At 35.4% G+C, this 27,997-nt stretch overlaps 2 protein-coding genes across 4 annotated transcripts; one reads left to right on the top strand and one right to left on the bottom strand.

Moving 5' to 3' along the window:
- The first annotated feature begins 1 nt into the window (after nt 1).
- On the top strand, nt 2–7,007 carry LOC121876890 (28S ribosomal protein S15, mitochondrial-like). The gene is made up of 6 exons (XM_042382458.1): nt 2–149; nt 295–474; nt 2,947–3,130; nt 3,803–3,936; nt 4,885–5,080; nt 6,168–7,007. Exons 2-6 carry the CDS (start codon nt 357–359, stop codon nt 6,409–6,411), a joined length of 876 nt encoding a protein of 291 aa, XP_042238392.1. The 5' UTR covers nt 2–149; nt 295–356; the 3' UTR covers nt 6,412–7,007.
- A 140-nt stretch (nt 7,008–7,147) lies between these two features.
- LOC121876882 (twinkle protein, mitochondrial-like) lies at nt 7,148–27,963 on the bottom strand. Of its 3 annotated transcripts, XM_042382429.1 has the most exons (13): nt 27,825–27,963; nt 24,051–24,745; nt 22,339–22,508; nt 21,900–22,037; nt 20,097–20,247; nt 19,172–19,304; nt 17,075–17,225; nt 14,954–15,103; nt 12,999–13,187; nt 11,476–11,661; nt 10,895–11,026; nt 9,818–10,036; nt 7,148–7,583 (listed from the first exon to the last, which is right to left on the bottom strand). In XM_042382429.1, the coding sequence occupies exons 2-12, from the start codon at nt 24,724–24,726 to the stop codon at nt 9,842–9,844; spliced, it is 2,271 nt and encodes a 756-aa protein (XP_042238363.1). In that variant the 5' UTR covers nt 24,727–24,745; nt 27,825–27,963; the 3' UTR covers nt 7,148–7,583; nt 9,818–9,841. The 3 variants fall into 3 exon arrangements, with proteins under 3 accessions (XP_042238363.1, XP_042238361.1, XP_042238362.1); XM_042382427.1 differs by having other exon boundaries at nt 7,148–10,036; XM_042382428.1 differs by lacking the exon at nt 27,825–27,963 and adding an exon at nt 26,554–26,613 and having other exon boundaries at nt 7,148–10,036.
- Between the last annotated feature and the right edge of the window lie 34 nt (nt 27,964–27,997).

Genomic DNA, 27,997 nt, shown 5'->3' with positions numbered 1-27,997 from the left:
ATACCCAGATTGTAAAGAAGAAACTATTATCTTATGTGAATCCGGATTTGAAGATGAAATCCAGTAGCCACACCAGTGTTGTTACCGGTGTGGCAGTCATTACATACCTTAAAAGTTAACAAATAAGATCTAACAAAGAACACGAGTCGGTATGAAGAAGAATAAAAGCACTTACAGTTTATTTATTTTGTAATATTGGAAATGATAAACATTTTAAAGGTAGACGTGAGGATACCAGAAGACGTCTGCTTGAGCAGCTTCATATATCTATCGTGTTGTGTGATTATTTTACAGCTGATGGGCGTGAGGCCACTGTGTTGGGAGACAGCTGCCTTGGTGAGACAGCTGTGTTGGTGATGGCTGGACGACTGTTGAGGGTAGTGTGTGGTGGTGTGAGGGCCATTGTGGGTGGTGACGTCCTCAGGACTGCAGCATCACCAGCTTTCCTCACCAGAGCACTCCAGCCTCTCACAGGTCAGAAGTGAATAAATAGATAGATATTCGCTAACACTTGAGGGTAATCCTAAAGCAGATGGCAAACATCAGAACGCATTGTTCGATTTTGTTAATTTTTTCCACACGTTCTTTGGATGGATAATAAAAATTATATGACTGCACAGAATCTAATAAAACCTGACCTAACCAACCAAAAAAACTTTCCTAACCTTAAATAACTTCTTAGCTGGGGGGCAGACCCCCTGCCATTATAAACAAAAAGTACTTACTGGGTATCTTGATATCTGATACCAATAAAAGTAACTTTCTTGTGTCTCTATATTAGGGCACCGTTCTATCTAACCTAACAGCCCCCCTGGACCACCCCTGATTTTGGGCGATTTTCTGTTTTTTTTACACATTTCTAATACCCCCCATAAAGAATGGTGCATTACTATAAATTAACCCTTTCCTGAAGTGGCTTGGTGTAATTTAATTTATTTTTGTGGACGTGAGAATATGCTCAGACTGAGCAACCCGCTCAGTCCGAGCGTAAACAAACAGAGAGATGACAACGCTCGCCGACAGAACAGATTTTTTGGTTGAATGTTTATGGTAAATAATTAATTTCTTTGCATACAAAGCACATAGAGGCCTCACTTTAGTGTTACATGATAATTTTTCACCATGTTTTACCCCGTAATATCCTTTATCCTTCATTCCCTTCCCGTTACAGGTGATTTATGATCGTAGATAGAGAACTAAAAATATGAAAAAGGAATACATCTGTGGATAAAATGAACAAAATCAAACAACTCCTCCTGGTGTTAGCCATCTGCTCTAGTATTCCCTACTTTAGATATGAGATGCTTGGGAAGGAGCCACTTCAAGGAAATTTTCTACAGTATAGACCACAAACACCAAACAATGGAATGCTCCCCAGCCAGTGAATAGAAGAGAATTCCTTTCTGTAAAAAGAACCAATGCTTTGGTCTAAATATGGTGCTGGTGGCAAGGTCATACAGTATTTGACCATCTTCCTCTGCCCAACATAATAAAATGTATTTCTTGTGTATTTTTTTTTATTTCTTAGGTAAGAAAACTTTTACCACCAATGGAGAAATTTTGTCAGGTAACTGCTAAGGTCTGACCACTCTCATTGAGTATTACCTAATAATGATAATACAGTATTAATAACTATAATAATATTTACTAAATGTTCATGTGTGTGAGAAAGACCAGGATGACAACGCTACTGGGAACCCCACATGTGTACTGTAATGTGAAACTAAAACATAATTGTTTTGTCATCCTTCCTCTTTATCAAAATTTTGCCACTTGTCAAGTAAGAGATGAGGCTTGATCGTGACAGCATAAGAGAAACAAACCCCTGCCGCTAGTGGTTACAAAAATCAGCTGGGTAAACACTACTGTATACAGTAATGACACATTATTTATCTCCACCAGGTTCTTAACAATAAGTCTCAGGATAACTCAAAATATGGGTATGATATTGAGGAGGAATCATACACTGCATTACTTATTATAATAAAATTAGAAAACATATTTACAATGACAAGTAAAGAAACAAATGAAATACTACATGAAACTAGTCTAAATTAACCTAAACCCTTACCTCAGCCTTACCAGACTAACTGTGCCACATTTGAATCACACCCTCACACCAGCCAGGCTCTTCTGTCTCTGCCCAGCTGAGTTGGTGGTGCAGTAACCCACACAGTGCTGATGCCAAGTCATTAATTACAATGCTATTTTACCTAACTTCTACACATCATTAAATTGATTTATTTAATGCATCCATATTACACATTAATATATAATACATATTAAACAATGATTACATACTGGAACACAATAATATAGAATCTAGCCCTACCTACTGAACAAGCAAGGTAATTGCCACTGAACAAGTAGGGTAATTACCTCTCAATCAAAGATATTTGGCACTGTATAACAATAATACTACTGTGTTGTGGCAACCTTCTCTGTAATTTTTACCCTTATTTCCCAGAGAAATCAGGAAAGCTTCTTAGCTATGTTCAGAATTTTTTTAAAACATTTTGCTGTTATTTTGACATTGCTAAGGTTTATGTTATGGTAATAATGTATGTGTTAATGTGAGCATTAATGGTTGTGGGCACACTGTCTACATGAAGCTGTGTGCATTTTGAATAGAATGTCTTTATTTTAAAAAGCTGAGGTCTTTTTTTTTCAAGACCATTTTAATTATTATACGTGACTTGGCAATACATATTTTCCATATTTATCATGTTCTTTTTACCAGAATTGTTTGACATTAAACCAATTGTTGTCATTGTTGTGAAGAATTGTAATACAGTATTGCTTTGAATTTTCCAAGTTAAGAGACAGTTAATGGGCAATAAAAGTAACAAATATATTACAAGCTCACATAATTGTACAATGAAAAGTCTGTATCTTCCCAGTGCAGTAATTAATTTACACATTAAAAATATTTTGTTCATATTTTAGGCTGTGAACAAAAGCGTGGTTATGCCATGAGGTTGGAGCTGACTGAACATGGTATTGTTTGGCGTCGACCTGAGTATGTGCCATCGTGGAAGCCCGAGAAGTCTGGCGACTTGGAACCTCACAAGGATCCAGATGAGACATTGCCTCGCCTCTGCACTCTGCCAACCAAGAGTGTGCTTGATGAGTAAGTGTAGAACTGTACTGTACTCGTGTTATGGATCACTAAGGTTCACACAAAAGAGGAGATACAGTAATGACTATTATAAGAATATTTCTCCTGAAATCTGAGAACTAATTATACCAGAGCTTTTGTGTTTTGCACAGTATTAAATTTTTAATGTAGTCCAGTATACATATACAGTACTGTATTTACAGAATATTAAAGCTACCTGTAATAGTCTATACTGTAACAGAATAGTGAAATAAAATAATATTTGGCCATTGGCTTATAATCATTACAGTATGTACAAAAAAAGGTAAAAAAAAAGAAGTTTTTAGCATTTTAAAACTTGTTTATTATTTTTTTTGTGAGAATGTACCATATTGCTGCTTTTATAATGAGAATCTATGGGAAAATGTGATCTGATTTACGAAAGGCTTACAGTAATGGAACCCTTACCCTTACATAAATCGGAGACAGCCTGTATTATGTTCCAGTCATATCCTGCCACTGTTTACTCTTGTCTTGCACCACTCCTCTTCATTGAAATGTTTGATTCCTGGATTCGCCAGATGTAAAACTGAGCAGTGAGTAGAGGCACAGTAGTAGGCAGGTGGTGTTCTGATCAGCCTACTTTGTGTATTTTGTGTGAACATGATCTTTCATGTGTAGCTAATTGGAATGACTTTTTGACAGGGTTGATGATGTGACAAAGCAACTCTTGTCCTTGAAGTTCAGTTCTCATAAGGAGTTTGTAAAGATCAAGAAATACGAAACAATGAGAAGGATTCAGCGACACCAGTATGACACAAGCTCAATGGAGGTGAAAAGTTAGTATTTTTTTGTGATCTCAAATGCTCTGTACAGGTATTTACAAGTTCTTCATTTTCATTTAGGATAATGATTCAGTTTTACTGAATATGCAAGTTGTGGATCGTAAGATAAGTATGTATGGTTGTTTCTGGCTTAGTGTCACCCAGTGTATGCACCTTGACACACACTCTGTCCTGTACTATATGAGGCACTCTGAGCAGGAAACAGAAGTAAGAAACACCAGAAAGTGCAGTTAAATTTTAGAGGGAATTTTGAAGATATAATGGTATAATAAACACATCTTCAATCCACTTTATCACATGTCTTGTTCTCACCTGGAGCGCCTCATATACCCGGAAGAGGAGTGAAAATAAGAGGGAGGTCAGTTGTAATTTGTGTTGTTAGAAAATTGAGGATATATTCATACAGTCCTCAGCTGGTTTATTTTTATTTCCTGTTCCAGTTTGTTTTTTAATTATTACTGAATTTGTCCATGTACATGACCCACATTTATTATGTTAAGCACCTACAAAAACACACACACACACACACTATAAACTCTACTAATGGTTCAGTCTTACTAGGGTATTATATGAATTGATGGGGGGTACACCAGGTGAGTGTTTTAAGGCCCTCTTGTAGAAAGTGAACATCATAACAGAAAACATCTAGTCAGTCAGCTAAGAAGACTGAGTGACAGCAAATGATAGAGTGTGTGTGTGTGTTGCTGTTGATTCTAGCCACTGTTCATCCTGTTTGTAAAGAGCTTTTAAGACAAACTTCACACCTACTTGTCTATTTAACTTACTTACGGTATAATCAGAATCAATCACCAGGATACTTACTGTATAACTCTCCATATACTGTGTCTCCTGTGTGTTTTTTAGTCATCTCCCATTCTTCCAAATTTTTTCATAGGGTGAAGGAACTGAAATAATGAAACTATTTTTCATTTTCTTTCGCAGTTTCCATGTTAACTGTGAAAATCCGTAATTTGCAGCAAGCCACATTCCGATGCAAAAAAAATACCTTTGAGCGGGTTAGACTTCTAGAACTAATAGATCGAAGGAAGAAACTTTTGAAGTTCTTGAGACATAATGATTACAAGCGTTTTGAGTGGCTCATTGAAGAACTGAACATCTTATACAGACCACCACCAAGGTATTCCTCCTACATTTAATTATTGTTCTTATTTTAATGGTAAATCCTGTACAGTGGAACTTTACTAATTCATACAATATGTGGCTAAGTGTTGATTTAGCCAGTCATTCAAATGGAATCAATTAGGTTATGCACCTCAGATGGTGGAGTTGGGCAATTTTTCTTGAAGTTGGAGAATGATAAAATCAGCCCCCACCTTTCTAGTGGCATGATGGGTGCAGTAAGGTCAGCTGTCTGGTAATGGGTGTAGTAAGGTTAGCTGCCCAGTAATGGGTGCAGTAAGGTCCGCTGCTTGGTAATGGACTCTGTAAGTATATAGGATGTCAGCATCAATCCATCTTTTATAAATATAAAATTATATTATTTACTGTACAGTACTATTAAACCGTCTCATTTTGACTACTTATTTTAAAAATCCTGTAATATATTCTTCCTAAAATTTTCTCAAGTTGGGAGAGAGGAATAACACAAGTGCTATTTTGAACACATACCTGGTTTGCAGGGTTTAAAGCTCATCCATAGACATCACTAGCTTCTCTTCCTTTACACTGATGCACATAGCTTGATCACCTTTTGGCTTCTTTAACAACTACAGGTATTACCATTTATAAAAGTTGATTGGTTGCTTAATAGTTCTCGATGCTTTATATATTGGGATATTCCAGTTATCCCATGAAAAAATACAGTATATTGCATTAAACCTAAAAAATAAAGAAGTTACTGTAGTCGTGAATTAGCAGATGTAACAGCATGAATCACTAAATAACCAACAATCGCTCAACCTAGGAATTGTAATACTGTAGTTGCTCAAGACACAAAAATTATATTGAGCTTCGTCAGTTGTGTTTATCAAGGTTATATTTATTCCCCTAGCTCTGAGGAACTCTGCTGCACTACTTTGAAACACTGTTGAGACAAACTTAAATATTTAAGTTTTTAATTTCTCTATCTTTAAGTTGAGGCAGATTAAAATTTTTTTTTTAATTTCAATTTAGTACATGTAATGCCTTTGAATTTTAATTCATGCATTATGTGTTGCTTAGTAATTATGAATATTTTGGTTTATGAACGTTTAATTTCATTTCAGATACTACCGATGGATAACGCGAAAAGCATCCTTGAAAAATCTCGTTCGAATGCACGGGATGGCATTGAAAAAGAAGCGGCTTGCAGAATACCAGAAAACCCTAGAGCTTCAGAAGGAACCCTTCCTAAGAGAAAAGGCAGAAACATTGCAGTGGATTGCTGAGACTGAGGCCAGTCTTGGGGTTCCTGTCACTGTTCCAGAAGACACCAGGGTGACAGCTAGTCAAACTTCTGACACAAAATAATAAAGTATCAGTATGATGCAACCATCTTGTTTGTAGCAAGTAATAAGAAATTAATTTTTGCACCATCATAATGTGTCTATGGTAAGTATACAGGGTGTCACAACATTATGTTATAACTTCATGGGCCAATTCCTGGGGTCATTACCAGTCAGAAATGTAATATGAACATTGGTCCAATTCCCAATGGCTATGGAGCTATACTATGGGGAGATGTATGTACTACATCAAGGGAATTGAAAAAAAGGTGTTTTGACATTTAAGGCTTGTTGGGTTTACACTGTGGTTACAATTTACCAAGGTCATGTTCACTGTATTAATTATTCATAGTGGCCACCTTTAGCTTGCACACACCTCTCACATGCGATTTTACATGTTCACCCCATACCTCCATAACCATTGGGAATCAGACCAAAGTTCATATTAAATTTCTGACTAGTAATGAGCCAAAGGAATCAGCCCTTGAAGTTATGACATGACTTTGTGGTACATCCTGTATATTATTATAATTTAAATGCTTTAGGAGTATTTAATAAGAGCTGTAGTTAATTGAAAAAGCAATGTAGATAATTTTATAAAAATAAAATATGTTCATTTTATATCTATTTCTTGTATAGTTTAATTCCTATTGTTACTAGATAATCCCAGGTATCATAATCACAACAGTACAATACTGTAGCTATTGGTCACTGATTAAAACAAATCTGTGTGTATATTATCAGGTTAAGAGTAATTCAAATATTGTTTCAACTTTATTTTTTACTGTATGAAAATATAAAACATTTGAAACATACCATGGAGCCTTCTGCAATTACAGTATGTACAATCTATGCAGAAATCCATGAATTTTATGGGGACACAATTTTTATCTTTCTGACACCCTGAAGTAGCATCACCTTATGAGAATGAAATTGTTTACTTATAGACCAACTGGTAAATTCTCATTCAAAACTTCAACAGAAACAAAATTGGCACAATGAAATGTGATGTAAAACATTTTTTTAATTAGAAATCTGAAATCTGTTTCCAAATACTGGGTAATACCTTTGCACTAAACCTGTATGTGGTCAAACTCTTACCTTGATTCTGAAAGAATGTGTTGAACTACAGTAGTTTCAAAGCCGAGCAGAACTCTTAATTTCTAATTTACAATTTTCTTGAATCCTCAGTCTTCTCTGTGTAAATACAGGAAAACACTGTTTAAAAGTAGATGTACTATAACATAAATGACAAACTACTACAGTACAGTACCAATCTTCCCTGAACAAAGTACATTACCCTATGTACAATAATACACTTATGAAGTACAGTATAGAACACTTAATTTGCCCAAACTGAGAGTTGAGACTGATGTGGGTGTCTGATTTTGCTCATGTAAACTTGAAGACTAGCTATGTACAGGAATACCTAGCTATTCACAACTCCACAATTGTTATTTTAACAACCCTATTTAATATTCGCAAATGAAGTTACGATACAAAGCCACAGCTCTCATATTCTGATGTAAAGCCACCTTCACACATGCCTTTTTTTCTGCGCGTACAGACCCGAGCATTTTTCCCCCCGTACATACAGATCCGCACGGCTTAGAAATTAATGACGTTTAATGGGGTAGTTCATATAGAGCACGCATGTGAAAATTCACGTGTTGCCCAGAGGATGGTTTGAGCGTTTGTACATTCCAAGTGTTCCTATGGTACTATAGGTTTAATATTTGTGATCATTTGTACATTTAAGGTGTTTATTTGGTACAATAGGTTGAATTATTGCCAACGTGTTATTCTGTCTTGCTCTGATTCCGTGAACATCTCCCAGGGGTTTGTGCTCATAAAGTTTTTCATTATTGGTGAATTTTATCGCAGGACAGTGCTCATGGTGGTGAGTGGGGAGAAAAAAAAAATATCCTCGATGTACAATATACTTCTACAAATGATTCCTGGGAGTGGCTGGCAGTTGTTGGCAAACATCTGGAGTATATAAACTTTGTTTCCATGTGAAGCTGAAGTTACAGATCTACAACTACTGTTCACTGGATAATAAGAAGAATTGTGGCCTGAAATTCATAAATGATCATGAAAAGTACTGCTTTAATTCATGGTTCACTGCACAAAGGCAAGTTTGTGCCATCTGAATATTAATTGTATTGAATGATATGGCCTTTCACTGTACACTATTGAAAATCATGACACAAGTTGTTGGAGGAAGGGAAATATTACATTTGTCTGATTATTATGAATTATACAAGTATTTTTCATTCTCCTTATGGCAATACTTCTCCAAAAAAAAATTTAATTACATGGAGAAGACTGAGAATTCTGAAAAAAGATAAATAAATAAATAATAATAATCTCAGCAGAGTATGAAATGTCTTAAAGGAATAATAAACTAATTTACATGAAATCTGGATACAAAATCTTTTCAAAAAGGTAGAAAGTTTGGAATACTGTGTACAGTATATCTCAGAAACAATTAGTGTTACAGGTGGTCCTTGTTTATCACATATGGTGTTCCTAAAAACCCTTGTGATCTGTGAAATTGTGAAAAGAGAAGCTAATTTTCCTATAAGAAACTACACGTAAACACTCTGGACTACTTCTTAGGCAAAATGCGTCAAGAAGATTCCCCCAAAGTTTAATTAAAAATTTAATTGATCTTCATGTTTTTCACACCTACTGTGCCTGTCACCACATAAGGAGATGTTCAGTGAATGTGGGTGAGAACAAATTTTCTCTTATCTTTGTATAGTTTTCTGTGGGTTTCATTTATTATCTTGTATCTTATTTCTTTTTCTTTCATATTAGTGAATCCCCATTAGCAGGAATAATTTGGTGCAGAGCATTTCCAGGAATGAGAGATTTCCAGGTACTGTATTTATATGAAGTCTCTCTTCCCTGGAAAAACACACACATCACCGGAATTTTTCCAGGTAGAGTACAGGGGAAAGTTTTCCCGGGACTCTAAACTATGCATCTCGCACGGACAGACGCAAAACTATTTATTTAGATAAACACCACTAATACAGTATACTATTGTATAAACTATACTGTACTAGCCAGTGTGGCCTTCATCTATGAGGACAAAATCCTTTTCAAACTATTTTACTAACTTCAATGTCTCCACACACTTTTGACCCAGCAGCAAGCAATGCCTCAAACATCTGATAAATAACTTTACACATTGGCTTAATTATGATATAAAAGAAGTCACTGTTTGCACGAACAATTAAAACAAAATTGTAAAGAGTTTCGTCACAGTACGGAAATGTAGGGAAGAGTGAAGTCTGATATGGGATATGTATAAACAGCATGAAATATAGTATGGGGGTCTGAGATTTCACAGTAGTTACCAACTGGTGCTGCAGTGATTGCTGCCCAACAATAAAATATATACATAAACTGATACTACGTACCAAACATCACACGGGCATAGCAGATCAATTTTGAAATCCAGAAATTCCCTTGATTCTAAGCCTACGCATAGATGACACTTTACTTGTTCTTTGCTCAGCTGCCTCGGTAGGGGTTTTATGTTTGCTCTTCTGACGGAAACATGATGACAGTGTAAGAGAATCCTTATGGAATTTTAATGGCATCTCTCCGAGTTGCCCACCATATCTGTTTTTCACAACCTGTAATTTATCAAACAGGCAAAGTTTTTAATAAATCAAGAAGTAAATAAAGTACTAAAGCAATAGCATAAAGGATTTATAGACTTTGACTGAAACTGCATAGTAGATAAAATATCCTCTTAAGGAACAAAGACAGACAAGGTTGGTTATTGATAAAAACATACATGGCGGCTTACTGATACATACATATGTACAATTATAATATTTCCACATTAAAAGTTTAACATGGTTAAATATAACACCATTAAAAATTAAAAATAAACAAAATACAATGTTTACATTACAAAAGACCTGTAAAATGGATTCCATATCACCTGAGCTGATTACTTCATCAATACCCCCCCCCCCCCAGTACCTGTTTCACTCACATCATCAAAATGTTATTCCTTCCTTACTTATGACTTACCTCAGTATCTTCTATCACTTTGTCAATTTCTGAATCTATTTATCTGTTAACCTTTACTATATAGTAATATCTCCGTTAGCCGGAATCCCTCAAACCCGGAACTCTCCGATAGCCGTAACTGAAATTTTCCGAGGGGCACATTTTCTGGAAAATTCAGAGAAAAATTTCCTGGTACCCCAGAAAATTCTGGGGATGGGGATGGGAGATATTTTTCTGGGTTCAAGAGATGATGTAATGGGCAATTTCTGGAACCTCCGAGAAAATTTCAGAGATGAGGGATTTTTTTCCGGCTTTGAGAGTCGTCTCATTACCTGGAAATCTCTCATTCCCGGAAGTGTTCTGCACCAATTGTTCCAGTTAAAGGAGATTTCACTGTATTGACAATACAATAGGGTGGATCAGGTACATCTAATCACAAAAGAAACTATAACACACTTTTTTTCAGTGCATACCTGCAAAGTTTTCTTGGACTGACTAATGGTAAAGCCTTCCTTGACCTGTAAGATAAGTACGTTGTCAGCTTCTTGTGTCACCTTCGCACCACCAAACACACTTTCAATACTCAGTGGCTGACCTTGTGGAACCTGACCAGGGATAAGATACAACAGTGACATTAATAATACAGTAACTTTAAAGGTAGCATCATTATAATACAGTACAGTACAGGGTAATTGTATTTTGTGTCCATACAGTTGTCCTTGAACACTTTAGTGTTATTCTCCTGGCCATGCCTTTCAAACTATTTTTTTGGTAAACAAAGACCTAAACATCTATGAAAATAACAAAATAGATAGGTAAAAATTAAATATCAATTACATTTGAAAGCCAGTGCATAATCTCCATATGATGGCTGTCTGTCAACAGGCTACCCAGCATCAACTTGCTACATGTTTAACAACACAAGTTTTACATGCAGAAAGTTCTTCGTTTAGATATACAGCTGTAAATTGTTTCTAGTTACTGAAGAAAAGAAAGTACAGTATTTTCAAAACTTACTAGATACACAGAATTAAATTATAGTATAGGTACTTACTTTTTTGGGATGCACAACTAATGTAATGTGACAATTATTCAATGTAGCAAAACGTCGGAAGGCTGTTACTGCTTTATCCTGCTCCCACCACCTATCAAGTCCTTGCTCACTTGTTCCCAACATAAACTGCAGGTTGTCAATGATCACGTGTTGGATACCCCATACTTGAACAGCCTCAGTCAATGCCTAAAGAGTAGGAAAGTAACATGGATATTTACATAAAAGAGCCAATAAACTACTGTTTTAGATAGAATTTTAATGGTAACTACTGTTTTACATAACGTGCAGGATTTATTAGTCTAAAATCTACTGATACCTGTCCACTACCTAGTATTAGTATCCTTTGCCTTTATTAAGATTTTAGTACTGATTCTGCTTCAAGTTTAATTACAATACATAATGTACAGGATGCCAAGGAAAGACTAAATTATACGTCCAAGCAAATAAACACACTACAGTATTGTACAGCAGTAATACACTTCCCTCACTGGATGGCCTTATGTCTTCTTATTTACCATAATATAGGAAGTTGGTCCACACTAGGCAAGCTTGACACAAGACAGGGGGTCCCAACAGTTGAACAAGGAAAGGCATGTCTATGGATTTAAGAATTCCTAAAACATATTTTTTTCTAGGGTTTTTATTTTTGTTTGGGCAACATCTTGTCATCAACTTCACTGTCTTACAGCCATTATCAATGTCTGTTTGTGTTAGCCCCCTCTCTTTTTTACTTAAAATTAAGAAATATAATAAAAAAAAATCTAATGGAATCCAACAAAAATGAATCGCCACAGTTGTGTCTTGATTTCTACAAATCAGAATAAAGTGCATAATTCAAAATATAACACAACTCACTAGTCAGCAGTGGCCTTAGAGATAGTTACACAGGTTGTCATTGTTACATGTAGTGAAATTATAAAGTTGTAAAAAATCATATTAATACTCTGATGTGACTTAGAAATAAAGATTATATAATATAAAAATATAAAATAAGAAAAATGAAGAGCAAGGGTGTGTGTGCGCGATTCAGCTGGTTAGGCCAATTTCAGTTTAAACACATGCAGCTCTGCCACTAAAAGATATACCGTATGTGTATAATTATGAACTATTAAATAATGATCAACACCACACAGTAGTACTAAGAGTATACAATAAAACCCCATTATTTGAAATAATAGGGGCTCTAGCCTTTAGGAATTATGAGATCTTACGAAATATGAGGGTTCTTATCTATTCCTCTTTCAAGCATGTAAACCTATGATAATATAGTGAAAAAAAATTACACCACTCCTTCCCTTCCTTCTTTCACGAATTTTCCTGCTTTCTTCAATCCTCCCTGTGCCGGCCAGGCACAGGAGATGATGGAGTGGGTGATTGCTTTTGACTGTGGCTGTACCAGGTATACTTCAACTTAGGCAAAACTAATTTGCAGGTGTTAGTTCTTTCTTGCTATAACATTACAAAATACATCAATACATTATCAGGACCTATATAGAAGTTAAGGTAAATGACAACAGCCCTACCTTTATGACGGAGGCAGGAGTTTGTTGTCCATGATAGGTGAGGAAGTGGAGAGGCAGTATGGAGAACTGAGAAGCCAAGGTGTTGAAAGTGGTGAGGTCGTGAGGCAAAGGAGCACCACTAAACTGCTGTAGCATCACCTCACACAGCCGTACAATGCTCACTTCAAAGCTTCCCCACAACGTTTTAACCTGGTGAACAAATGCATGTAAACTTCAACTTTTCTCATCCCACATAATGTATGAGATAATTATCGTAAATTATAAATGTGTCTACCAATTTATTGATGAGTACTACTTTACTCTGTCAGGGGTGAATTATGACACAAAACCTCAAGGAAGGTAGTACTGTAATTTCTAGGGAGTATGGTGCAAAAAATGACAGAAAAGAGCAAAAAATGGTATAGATATCCCCTTATACATGTTCATATCCTCAACATACATAAACATAGTTTATCTTCCACAATTAAATTGAGTGGAAATCCAAAATCAATACTTATTTACTTTTATCCTCTTTGCCACCGTTCGACTCATTAGCCGCTTGTGCGGTCGGTCACATCTCTGATACGCACTGTTGGCAGATACTGGGCATGCACTGGCTCCTAAATATATCGGAACCTGCTCCAGTGTTGGTCAAGTCTGGCCTTGAATGAGCTCACACTCGGAGGATGGTTTAATATGATAACTTCATACACGCCACCTCTGTGCATTCTTTTATTCTTTATATTATTCTTGGAAGCTCTGTGCACACCATGGACAATACTTTATTTTGATGAATATAAGCCGACCCCAATTCTAAGCCTCAGAGAGAGTTTTGGACAGAATTCATGCAAAAAAAAACATAGGTTTTGATTCCAAGCTGCACAGCGAGGGTGGAGGAAATCAAAATAATATTCACATTCAAAATTGTTCCTAACACAATAGATACATATGTATTGTAAATGATAATGAGTACTCCTGTGTGTATATATATATATATATATATATATATATATATATATATATATATATATATATATATATATATATATATATATATATATATATATATATATATATATATATATATATATATATATATATATATATATATATATATATATATATATATATATATATATATATATATATATATATTAGAATAGTTGGAGTAACATAGTTATGGTGAAAAGTATGTTACCATGTAACAAAAGGAGTAGATGTGGCAAGAGTGCCAATGAGTAAAAAGGTAGTCACTAGCGATGATGCAACAAAAAGAAATATGTCATTACATATGTTAGTGAATGCATCAGTCATGCCTGAGAGTATACTGGAAATTCTTTTGGAAAACTGATGGTGTTATAAAGCATCATAAAAGTTGTGAAGTGGCGGAAGCAATGTGCATCCTATCTCCCACAAGTGTTGACTGGCGTGAGTCATGATGACACGCACACTTTCAAGATTTATTTTCATACACTTAATTTTCTAGTTTGAACTGAAAAATTCATCTGCCCAAAACACTAAAACAACTTTAAATCTATGCAAACATTGTTTGTACGGATGCCGGGTTTTCAGAAATGCTAACATACCTGTACACTAATAGTTCCTTGACCTTTCTGTTTAATATTAAAGCAACCTTTCTACATCCATATTGATATTATCTGCAGTCTACCACTCTGAATTACAATATGCCTAATCACCATCCTTATCTAATACTGAACTGAAACTGGGTGCAATTTAAGACATGCAACTTTAGAAAATGGATATGAATTTGCTTTAATGTTATATTCTTCAAAAACAATGTAGTTATACCAATTATTGCTGTATAAGTGTATTGTATCTGCAAACATTAAACCACAACACATCTGTAAGCCAATAAAAGAGATGAATCACTTTAAATGAAGGAGAGTAATTTTGCCCTTGACTACAGCCATCCATTATAGCCATAGTTTTCCTTCTAGACCATGAGAGGTACTAACCCCTTGACTACAGAGGTCGAGGGAATACTCTGCCATAAATGTGGTCTTCCCTGAACCAGTGGGACCTGTCAGGACCGTCATTTCCCCTTGCCGGTGACCCAACAAGAGGGCATTAAGCTCTGAAAACCTCTTCCACTGTACTCCACAAGTCTGTCAAGAAAGAAAAATATTACAGTGCACAGGAAATATTAACTTTTGAGCATTACACAGAATTTTTTTAGGCATGATAAAAAAATTATATATAACTTAACACAAAATTAAACTACAGTATATCGTATTTCTACCAATCGTAAATCTTAAACAGGGTACTGCATGCAGACTATTTCCCTGATGCTTCCTTCTTAGTACATCTCCACACACTGATACAATGAATAATAAAAATGGGAATATATTTTGGTAAGTAGTGAAGTTCCCAACTCAAAAGATGTGGGTTCAATACCACAATCAGTCCAAAGTGGATGGCATTACTGTGTATGGTGAGCACCTACACATTTATTTTGACTTGCCAAAACATTAGCTTAAGCAAAGCTTATCAACTATGAATTACCACCCTACAAAATTGTGGGCGTTGATGGTATAAATAATTTTTGCTTTAGTAACAATTACACAGAAGTTTTGTACTACAAATAATTTGTTGTACCTGTAGCTTTGACTTGTGTCACAAAGATTTACCTTTAATGTTGCACAGTACACATATCTAGAGGTGACACATGGTCATAATGAGGTGCATCAAAATAACTGCATTGTTAGAAATTATTGCATGACCCAAATTTACCTTTAGCCACTCATATAAGGTGTTTCCTCTGAACTGAATAAAATCACCAGGCGTTAAACAGATAAAATATTAAAAGTGGCATGCTATAGATTAACCATGAACAATGACATCAACATGTGAATTTTGTGTTCTGCAATAATGAATCATCACAACATCTGTATTGATAAAAGAATTATACAGTAGTCCAGACAATGTTTTGACCTCCCTACGATCTTGATCTTTGACACTGTCCACTGATAACATTATACAGTACTGTACAGTACATGGCAAGTTTTGTTGGAATATTTATACTGATACAAAAGTTATGCTTCATACTTTAACTTTCAACACTGACCCAGATGTTTACCGAGCTGTAACATCCAGGCAGGCAATATGTACATACACTTGTATACAGGGGGCCTCCCAAATTCGCGGGGGTCAGGTTCTCAAAATGGCCGCAAATCGAGAAATCCGCGAATAACATTTGCGGACGGGGAAGGGGGGGGGGGGTTACATTTTTACTTGTGAACAAAGAAATGTATATTCCCTTTATGTGTTTTGCCCTGAGGACAATTATTTATTTTACCTGTAGTATTGTATGTGTGTGTGTGTGTGTGTGTAAACATGCACACACACAAAACACATACAGGGTGTATAAATAAATAATACTGTAAATGGAAAATCCTCTCACAAATAATCAGAAACAAATTTATTAAAAATGTGAGTGCACCCTCAAGTCCAAGCTCTTAATAAAGTAATAAAGCACGGACTTCAGGGTAGACTGTTACATTTTTAATAAATTTGTTTCTGATTTATTTGTGAGAGGATTTTCCAATTATTATTTAATTGTATGTGTTTTGTGTGTGTGTGTCTACATATTTACAATACAAGCAAAGGAAATTAGTTCTGTCTCTAGATCGAATGGGTCCCTGTCCCAGCTGCGAAAATGCCGGCAACTTTAAAACTACCCACAGACATTCTTGGGTACATCCAGGGTGTCATCCGCGAATAACCGAGAACCGGGAAGAAAAAATCGACGAACTTGAGGGACATACTGTACTGTAAACTGTATTGGTTTGAGTTTTCCAAGTCTGAATTCAATCTGATATGAACTGTTGGACCATTTATGTCAAGAAACTTCAGGATACTGTACAGTATATACAGTAGAAGGGTAGCACTATTTTGCCCCCTCATGAAGGGCTATAAAAATATATCACTAAACTGAAAAAAGTATGACTTAAAGATACAAAATGAAAGTTAAAATTAATTGCATACAATAATAATAATAATCTTAATATAGTCTTACTACAATACAAGGTATACTGTACAATTTAAAATTTATATTGCCAAAGATGAAAATGAATTACCTCTTCCTGGTGTGTGAGTCTGTGATATATCTTATCCTTAAGCTGCTGGAAGGTAACAATTGTTTCACACACTATAGGTATGGTGTCCTTAAGACAAGTCTTCACTTCTTCCAATGACTTTTTGTGTATTGGATAGTCATTCCCCGATGACCTGTAAATAATAAAAAAATTCTTACAATAAATAACTAGTGGAATGCACATTAAGGCGTGGCAACATGAGACAACTTGGGACCTTGTTGTGAATGGGGGACACCACAACAGTACATACCTGGGACAGTAGCTACGGTAGGTATAAAGGACTAATCCTGGAAATCTCATTATAAAGGTGCTTCAGGACAAGGAGTTTCAAGCATAATAATACTCATTAAGTCTGATGTGTTACAACTCAAATTAACCCTTAACACCAACAACTGCCACCATCAAACATTTAAGAACAACCATCCCACTGCATCTCTATCTCTCAGACACAGGTCTATAAGGTTAAACTCAATACTTAAGATTGAAACCTAAACAAGTGTTGATGCAAGAGCTCCCAATGCTGTATTTCGAAATGTTTCTATTTTTGGAATCAGGTTCACATTGTCAAATCTCCTTGTTTTGGTCCTCCTTATTCTCCACTTTCTTGGATTTCCTCTTTCCTTCTGGCCTGCAAGTATTTGCAATAGTGAACAGTTCACATATTGACTACTTTCTTGTCAAGGCCCAAGTCTTGCTTCTACCCTTTTTGTACTCATCTTAGTTAACAAGTCACCATTCCTTCCAACAGCACACACACTCTGCAGATGATATTAAAATATTCACTCTACCATTCTAGTGCCCATACCCAGTAAAATTTCCCAGATGATTATCTAAATACTACAACTACATGTACCTTCAATATGGGTCTACAGCTCAAGTGGGATAGAAAGAACCTTGGTACTGTACATTTAATGTCACCAAAATGCAAAATTCCAATGTTACTCACAAACAAGATTATTACCTGCTCCCATTTTCATTCTCATTCATCTCTATTATACAAGCCACTATTGTTAATATCCTTGGTCATGCTTTAAATAACAATCTTTCCTGGAAACACCACATTTCCTACATCGTTAAGAATGTATCCATAAAACTAGTCTTCCTCTTACTGGCTCACTCGTACTTTACTTATAAACAATTCTTCACCTTCACTCTCCTAATGCTATTTTCATGGTTGTCATGCCAATGTAATCCAACCCATTGTCCATCCCTCTTTTCAACCTATCACAACATGTGTCACTCCTATTTCCTGCAAGTTCCATTTATTCATATCTTATAATCATTCACCTTTTTCATTCCTTACACTTTTCTACTATGGAACTCCTTTCCTCACTTAAAGCACTTTAAATGTTGGGCTTATTCCTACCTCTGTATCACATAACTAAACATATATATTCAACTTTCTTATCCATGGTTTACCAGGCAAGTTTAACTTCGATATAGGATACTATTATTTGTTGTGTCCTTCAGAGGGCACACTGGTATATACACCTTCCATAGTCCTTAATAATATAGCACAGATCAACAACTGTATATTACAAAAATGTCTCATCTTGGTTTTACTGGTATTAACAGATGTAAGTAATTTGCAGTGGATATATTTAAGGCAAAAATTGTTTAGACCAAGGTGTGTTGAGTACTAGTGTTGTAAGAGGTTGGTCAGTGCACAAGAATAAAACTACAGTTTCAATTTAAACACTTGTTAATACTGTTCCAAATTTCACACTTTAGATTTATATTTTTCTAGAAAAAGAAAAAATTGTGGGACAAGTTGTATCAAGTGATGTTGGATCAAGTGCACCACAGTTCAGGCAATGATGCAAATTTAATTCTACAGCTATATAAGAATGAGAGTTATTACTGTGTATGGTGAGAGCATAACAACTCAGATGAGACCACAACCAGCCACCATCATGTTTAAGGTAACAAACTAATCCAACCCCTATCTTGGGGATGCCATCTCTCTAACACAATGGCAGATTTAACAATGGATGTTACTGTTATTTTTGCCTTGGTTACACTAAGGAAAGGAAAAGATCTATCAATGTAGGAATAATCTTTACACTGTACAGTACTTACTGAACAAGAGAACAGGACACTCCTGCCTTAATAAGAGACATCAGGAGTGGCCGAGGTGGAGCCTCCCCACGGTACCACAACAATACTTCATTTTTTCCATAACTGAGCAAATATTCTTCAAGGGCTTCAAAATCTACAAGAAACAGTACATAGGATTATTAGTGTGTAGGTAAGTACAGTGCATACCAGAACATAGGAAACTAGCACGCAAGCACAAGCGTGGACACACACTAAACATGAAGGCTGATACTGGCAAGAGAGTTAGAACACAAGTGAATGTTTGGTGCAGATGATTATAATAAAACTGACCTTTGATAAGCACAATTTGTCATACACACAGTGTGTGTATATATATATATATATATATATATATATATATATATATATATATATATATATATATATATATATATATATATATATATATATATATATATATATATATATATATATATATATATATATATTAATGGAAGTGACACAAGATGAAAAATCTTCCCTTAAATGCAAATGGGTAGGAAGTCAATTACTGTACAGCAGTTTAGTTTAGATTTAAACTTGTTTAATATATAATTCAGGTAAAAGTTTTCTCTGTGGTTGTGTAGGTCAAGTGGCAGCAAACTGAGCCACCAACCTTTAAGACATGGGTTTAATCCTGTAGTCAGGATGAGTCCTAGGGTGTTATTTAGCTGTGTTGTGGTGGGGCTCTAGCTGGCCACCAGCTATGTTAGGAATATATACAGAGCAAACAACCTAACTTCTCACCTGGGGGTTATTACTGTACTCACATATATAAAAAATAGTATAAGTACTCATAGTTTTAAAATTTCATGAATATTGTCTGGAAACTATACGTTAAATCTGATTTTAATAAATCATTAAATTAAATGTGTATAAAGAGAAGGAAACAAGAAAGACTACTCACTGGCAGAAGGAAGAGACACAGCAGCGATGTTGTATTCTGCAAGAACAAGAACATCACAGCAGGTGGGTACCACTATCACCTTCTTCTGTTTCTTGCTCATGCTTACCAGACTGAAGGCTTTCAACTCACCAGCAACACACCTCCGAATTATCTGATGAGAGAGAAATCACTCATCCTGGATTTCAATTTTGTATATGTAGGATCTGGGGTAGTGTACTGTATCATACAGTATAAGACTGACATGTTGGATATGAAATGAGTACGAGTATAATACAACACTCCTACAAGGTCTTACACAGAATGGTGGAAATACAATCAGGGACAAAAGTTTGCTCCCAGCTGTGAAACCGAGTCACGGGAATGAGTCTACGAACTGATTTACCCTGACTGTTGTAGAGGCAGGGTACAGGCAGGGTACAGGTATATTCTTATTAGTAAGGAGACTAAATTACTACCAACTTACTTATTTTGAGAGTACTTACTGTACAAGTACTGGATGCTATGCTTCATATGGACATGGATCCCATTCTAATACAGTACAGTACCTTGTGTTTCAACACTTGGGGTCATACCATGGATTTTGATCAAATTTCATACAAAGATATTACTTTACATGGTGATAAAGGATCTGGGTTCACAATTTAAAAAAGAAGAAAAAAAAAAAAGAGTAATAAGTGTTAATTAATGACCATTGAAATACAGTAATTAAAGATATTTAGAATATTTGAAAAGTCAATTACATTATGCTCATGAGCTTTAAACCCCCTTTATATACATTTTCTTAAAAATATAGACTATATTTGTAGTGTTTGTGGTGCAAGGAAGTGCAGGTATTCATACTCCAACTGGACATATGGATTGAGCAGATGGAAACTGGAGACTGCACTCATTTTCCACTGCCGAGCTGCCCTGAACTCTATGTAAACATAGATTTTTGAAGAATTGCAAACCTATTTGGTGGAAATGAAGTTACAATTTCAGAAGAGATTCATGTATTAATGAGTATGAATCATGCTTTAAGTTTCTGTGGTTACCTTTGGAGTGTAAACCTCAAGATGTGTCTGAATTATCAAAATCTGCCCTATCAGTGTGGCTCAGTTTGAAGAGGAACTGAGTGAGCTGAAAGCAAACTATGCCCACCAAGAAGACACAGTATCCCCGGAATACACCCCACAGTCCTCGAGGATAGTTGAGTCTGTTAAACATCAGTATTCTCATTGACTTGATCAAAACTTATCAGTGACTAGCACTAGGCCTATAACTGAGAACTTTTGTCCAAATAAAGTTGATTAAGCTATTTTGGGGATTGCTTTTGTGTTACGTACTGCTAAGCAATCCATATTTTTTAACAGCTAACAGACTATACTTCACCACTGTTATCAGTATAAAACCCATAAGGCTCACACACACATGAATTTCTGATCAGGTGGCCCACTATGTTAAAAATTTGGATGCCCCTCTTATACTAAGGTCCTACACTAAGCTAGTCCACCCCCATTAAAGTTACCAATTCACAGAGAACAGTAAGGTATAAGGGTTCTGGAAGAAAAGGCAAACTTTATTTGTGACTGTTTTTCAATTTGGAAAGCCCTTTCCATATACTGTATAACACAGAACAGTCAGAAAAAGAAAAATATAAGCTCTTCCTCATTCACTACCATTCATTCTTCCAATCTGCCTTACCAGACACATTCTGCTACATTGTTACCCATCCTCAACAAGGACTCAAGATATCCACCTTGTTTAATCATATCACATCTATCCCTGAAAACCATTCACTGCTGTCCACACATACATCCTTACATGAGGAATGTGATGGAGGAGAGAGACACTGTGGAAGCCCACCACTTCTCCGTCAACAGTGTAGATGGGCACCACCAAACGAGTCTCATCATTGGTTAATCTTGCACCAAATTTCTCCAGAGTTCTTGTGCTAACATTCTGTAAAAAACAGGTTGAAACAATTAATATGAACAATTTGTTAGTTTTGTATTTTTTAGGAAATATTAAATATACAGTACTGTATAACACAGGTATTCTATATCTATACAGTACGGTTTAGTACACAGTATATCTTTCGTATTCAGTACTCAAACAAGGATAGCACATACCCAGTCATCCTATCCTAAAAACAATGTTAAGATTATAAACTATTTCTTTATCTTGTTTCTAAAAACCGAATTAATATAACTAAACAGAGAGAAACAAACTATGTCCTATATCACTGACAGGTGAGTCTTACCTTGAGTGGAGAGTCTTGTAAGAAGTGTTCCCCAACATCGGTAATAGGCAGAGTTGTTGCCAGGTAACTGTTCAGCTGTTCCGTGGTGAGGCAATCTTCTTGAGAATTTAACAAATGCATCAACTCCTCCCATGAGCCATCTTGATTGCACCAAGGACACACAAAGTAACCTGTAAGAAAGCCTTTTTGTTTATAATGAAAATCAAAGATCTTTATAGTTATCACACTTTATATATCATTCAAATACCATCTTTACAGACATCATCCTAACTTAACCTATCCCTATATATCACATACCACATCTTGGTACCAAATTCTTTATTTCATCAATACAATGTACTGTACCTAATTTTCAATAAATGTATTACCTGTACATACTTTCATACTTCCTTATACCGTATCTCACTTTATCCGCTCACTAAAACCTGCACATCAACTAAGAAACTGCTTGTAGGTGCACTCGGATATAACATTGTTCATTATTCACACTGTACTGATGACAATGACAACAATGGTGAAAGGGTAAGTCACAAGTTCTTCTCAACTTCATGTCAGTGCCCTCAGAGATCAATATTTTTTTTTTACCAAAACCAAAGACAAATTGTTTCAAATTTCTTATAGCAACCTTGAATATGGATGAACACTACCATCATCATTATTCTCAGCATTCCTTAATAATTCAGCATTAAAACACCACCACCACATAACAGTCTTTAAAAATTTAATTTCTTTTAACCTGGTTTATCTTAAATTTACTTTCTATTATGTGTAGGGCATTAAACATCAAGAACAACTGTTGCTGTTTCACCTGCTGTCCTTCATTCATTCTGGCTGGTGTAACAAATGTGTTCCAGTAAGGTGGTTCCATTCCACACCATCGTCCCAATATTTCCCTCAGGTTCACCCATTACTGCACACGACCCAGCACAACACAATTACAGTACAGTACAGGTATTTTCATTTATTCAAAGTTACATTTTCTTTCATTAACTAATGCACCAATCTAGCTCTGATGGTTCCACTTTTATTTTTCCAGACTACATAATTTCAAACTCCCAAAAATACCCAAATTACTTTTTATTACAGCACATGTCCCTGTTAAAACTGTACAGTACCCATCCCATATAATAAATAGTCCCCCTTCTAGCACTATTTAATCATGACAACATTCCATTACTGTCATTCAAAGTAATAGAATTGACACAAGGATTTTATGATAACTGATACAAGAATGACAGTAGAGTACAGTACAGTGTATGAAAATGAGAAGGCACCACAGATTATATGGAATCAATTTTAAACACCATCTGAGACACACGTTGAAACCCATGATCAGGCAAGTATACAGTGTTCAGTTTTATATCCGAAACATGGAATACCTTAGCTAACCCTCTTCACCTATGGTCACTACCCAAACCTGCAAAAAATTTTATACACAAATGTTGGCTTTTTCTAATTTGAGTAAGACTTCCTCATCTAACTGCCAACTTTACACAAGATGGCTGCTCATGAAATACATTTTGTGACATTTTTGCATTTTGTTTTTTTGTACTGCTGACAAACATCTGTACATTATTTTGGTTAAGAAAAATTTCATTTCGGACCATTAGCTTACAGTTTTTGCTTCTACCACATTATGTTCTATTCTCTGGGCTCCTGTTTGGGTAGCTGTTAGAAAAGGAAGTCTTTCCGTTAGTGTTAGCATTACTAACCAGAATTTTTATCGACAAAAATCTCCTGTGCCGGCACATTGGTATCACATTCCTTGGAAAAACAAGTTGGACATTGAAGAGTAAAGCTTGTGTCTGTCTCTTCATATGATATAAGATGAGAGGTGAAGAAATCAACAATATCATCTTCTATAGTATCATTATAGAGATCATTTTCCAACTCATCTTCAAACAAGTCCTTCTCTATACTGGCTACTTCACTTATGTTGCCATGAAGGTATTCGGGAATGTCCTTCCTTGGCAGACTTGTGTAGACATTTCTGACTTGAGATAAAATCACATTTCTGACTTGAGATAAATTGCAAAAATAACTGCTCACTCCAGTATTATTTTTATCTTTAGATGCTCGTTGTTCACTTCTGTTTTGTAAGACATTGGCAAGTAAAAAAGGAGACTGTAATCTCTGAGGAGCAGAGGAAGAAATGAATCTGTGAAGTGATACACCATAGGAGTCCGGGATTATTTTGGAAGATGCCTTAGTTGCTTGATCAGAGTGCTGGGTGTATATTGTGCGAGCCATCACTCTTCTACGAGGATGGATGGAGGCACACTGACGGTGGAAGTGCCTCAGCTGTTGTGTCAGAGTGGATACCTTCTGGTATGAGAGACAGTGTCTTGATATGATGCATGTTCTAGACACAGCCTTGAGCAGCAACATCTACTCTTAACTTCAAAACCTAAAATAAAAGAAAAAATAGTATGATCATAATTTATTACACAAAATAGAAAATCAGCTTTGGCAGTTGAGAAATACTGTAGCTATTATGGTTAGGATGTGGTTAAACAGGGATAGGTCATGACAGCACATGTTCTGTAGTGGTTGCTATGTGATGCAAGAACCAATACATAATAAGTTCACATGCCAAAACCATGATAATGGGAGCAATTACTGGTACACACTGTACCTCAATAGGCTACAGTACTTAAAAGTATTTTGACTAAGTAAAAATAAAATATAGGGTACAAACTAATATTCTTTCATGCCTTTCTTCATTGTGATTAAAAACGTGTTGGATTAGGTTTGTTTATTGGTTTGTGTTGTCTAGTATCTCAAGAGAAAAAAAAGAGGGGGGGGGGGAGGCACAGCAGTGGGTATTCCTCTAGCACTTTTATTTGTACACCTTCAAGCAGGTACAGTACTGTACTAAAAAAATAACAAGATAATTACAAACAGAGGCATTAATAAAATATTCATCAACCACTCACCTAAGTTATCCAATAAACCTACCCTAACCATAAAAAGAAACAAACAACTACCGGGTAAGGAACTGTCAAATTTAAATACAGTACAGTAATACAGTATACCTGTATACCATTCAGTGGTTCATTCCAAATGGAATGAGATACAGGGGGTCCTCGACTTATGAACGCCCGCCTATATGAATGGGTAATTCCTCGCTCCGTCGGTACACGCACGCGATCTATTAACTCAGATTAAAGTAAGTTTTCCAATATTTTGTGACTTTCTGACACCAAATACTAGTCGAGAAGTGATTAGCAGTCCGATTTATTCATGTAGGACCATTATTTGACTTCATTGCGGCTATATTTGGCTACATTTGGGTATTAGTCGGACCGTATTATTTTAATCTTACAGTGATGGCATATAGCAGACCGAGATCAAATAAAACAACTGAACTTTCTTCTTGACAGGCAATACAGTTGGAACAGATTGAACGAACACCCAGTACACATGATTCCTGAAATGCGGCGAACTTTTAACTGAATACAAATTTTGGTGCCAAGTCATACATTAGAGGAACAACTTACCAGATATTGCTACATTATGATTCAACATTACAAAACTGAACCATCCAAACCAACTAACATAACCTGGAACATTAGCTTTTATAATCTACATAAAAAATAATTTATGAAAGGAACCAATCAGGCAGCTTGGAGGTATTGGCTACTGCCTACAAAACCAAACTTACAGTAAGATTGGGAAGTCTACCTTTACCTTATGTTATGATATATTGTCCACTGGATATTTGTCCGGTTGTCGGTTAGGTAAGCATTTTTTAGAATAACACCAGGAGTTGGTAGAATGTGACAAAACTTGTGGAAACGTTAATTACAATTAGATAAATGGACATGAGAATTTAGTGTTGTTCGGTTTGTTTTAAAAGGTTTTTCTGGTAAGTTAGGCAGGTTCCTTTAGGTTAGGTCGTCCTACCGTAATTGGTTCTGTGCATTCTTGTTTCCATTTATCTATTTAATACATTGTAATTAAAGTTTCCACAAAGTTAAGTCCAATCATTTTAACTCCTTCTGGTGTTATCTAAAAATACCTATATAATTAAAACAAACATTTCCGTTAAACCTTCAAATAAACCATCACTGATATATCCCTCCAGAGTCGAGACAGTCCATCGGCATCATATCATTTATCTCAAGTATTAATTCTACATATATTTCCCCATCCAACACTACAATATGTAAGAGAAAAGAGTCATTAAACGTGATATTTTAAAAGATTCCTTACAGCCCATCAACCCTGCAGACCACACACCACACCAACGTGCGAGATGAATGTTAAATAACTTACACGGACGAGACGACGAGGCCATTAAATGTTGTTGCTCTTAAGGCAGATTACCCCAAATAATCTAAGATGAAGTTATTATGGTATTATTATTGAATTATATTTAGTTTAGTGAATTATTACTAACTCGAAATTAAATAGCTGGGTAGTATTTTAATATTAGTTATTTTGGTTAATATTCGTTTTTAATCCCAAATTTTACCATTATCAGTAACAATATTATTACAGTGGTTATTATTATTATTATCATTTTATTTTCAAATTTGTATTTTGTATTATAAGTTTATTTATATGAATTATTATTATTATTATTATTATTATTATTATTATTATTATTATTACATTTTCGCCCCCCAGCCCCTTACACTGTCACTATGTTGAAATGAACTGTAGTTTGAGCTTTTCCCCATCTAGTTATTATATGTCTTATTTGTGTCACTTATGTTACTTGTATATTATTTGTAATTCGTAACCCATTCCCCAAATATGTAACTGTATATTTTCAGCCTTCTGGCTGCCAAGCTCTTTCAATAAACCGTTAATTATTATTATTATTATTATTATGTGGGTCAGTGACCTGTGCTCGGGTGGGCTATTCCCCGTAAAAAAAAAGAAAAAAGATAATGGTTACGAATCGATTTTCTTCTATAGCAATTCTTGCGCAAATTTATATTTTTCGAATATTTTAAATGATAAAACCTCCCCAATCACCAACAACATTGGTTGCTCTAAGTGGAGGGAAAATGTGGGGTAAAGTACAGGTGGTCAGGTTAGATTAGATTATACTAAGGATATCTTTGTAGTTGTAGCACCAATAAATAATAATAATAACAAATAGTAATAATAATCTGTTATACAGTAATAGAGAACCATGTATACCAAAATTGAAAAAGATCAAGAATGAGAAACGAGATATATATATATATATATATATATATATATATATATATATATATATATATATATATATATATATATATATATATATATGCTGTTGTCAAATGTCATTAGTAAGGCAAACAACTGAGACCTGCAATTGTGTGTAAATGAGGCAGAAAGTCAGATCAGCAACCTGGGACTGAGTCAAATTTTTCGTGATGCTCTATGGCAGCAGGGTCTACCATTAGACAACACATTATGCTTCCAATATCTTCCCAGGCGGTAGTACCTCCCTGATTGATAGCTGCCTATTACCTTGGACAGGAACTGACCTCTGTATTCTTTCGGCCACTCGGTGTACTTGTAGCAGGGTAAGTGTGGTGCTTTTGAGGAGTAGTAGTAGTCGGTTAAGTGTGATGGTGCTCTTGTGGGCTGGGTATTTTTTCAGTACTACGCCATTTAGTTTTCTCTTCAGCACCATTGACCATCTGATTCCCTTAAAGAA

The sequence above is a fragment of the Homarus americanus genome, unplaced genomic scaffold (genome assembly GCF_018991925.1).
Source record: "Homarus americanus isolate GMGI-L3 unplaced genomic scaffold, GMGI_Hamer_2.0 scaffold50281, whole genome shotgun sequence".
Classification (NCBI taxonomy): Eukaryota; Metazoa; Arthropoda; class Malacostraca; order Decapoda; family Nephropidae; genus Homarus; species Homarus americanus.
Note: the sequence above shows the minus strand (reverse complement) of the source record. Positions and strands in the feature narration are given on the sequence as shown.

Excerpts from the sequence above, each read along its gene's own strand:
- LOC121876890 (XM_042382458.1), top strand. The coding sequence starts at position 357 with ATGGCTGGACGACTGTTGAGGGTAGTGTGTGGTGGTGTGAGGGCCATT. Across the intron at positions 475-2,946 it reads AGCACTCCAGCCTCTCACAG|GCTGTGAACAAAAGCGTGGT; the intron begins GTCAGAAGTGAA and ends TTCATATTTTAG. Across the intron at positions 3,937-4,884 it reads AAGCTCAATGGAGGTGAAAA|TTTCCATGTTAACTGTGAAA; the intron begins GTTAGTATTTTT and ends TTTCTTTCGCAG.
- LOC121876882 (XM_042382427.1), bottom strand. The coding sequence starts at position 24,726 with ATGTTGCTGCTCAAGGCTGTGTCTAGAACATGCATCATATCAAGACAC. Across the intron at positions 13,188-14,953 it reads TCGACCTCTGTAGTCAAGGG|GTTAAAACGTTGTGGGGAAG; the intron begins GTTAGTACCTCT and ends TTTGTTCACCAG. Across the intron at positions 11,027-11,475 it reads TAGTTGTGCATCCCAAAAAA|GTTCCACAAGGTCAGCCACT; the intron begins GTAAGTACCTAT and ends ATCCCTGGTCAG.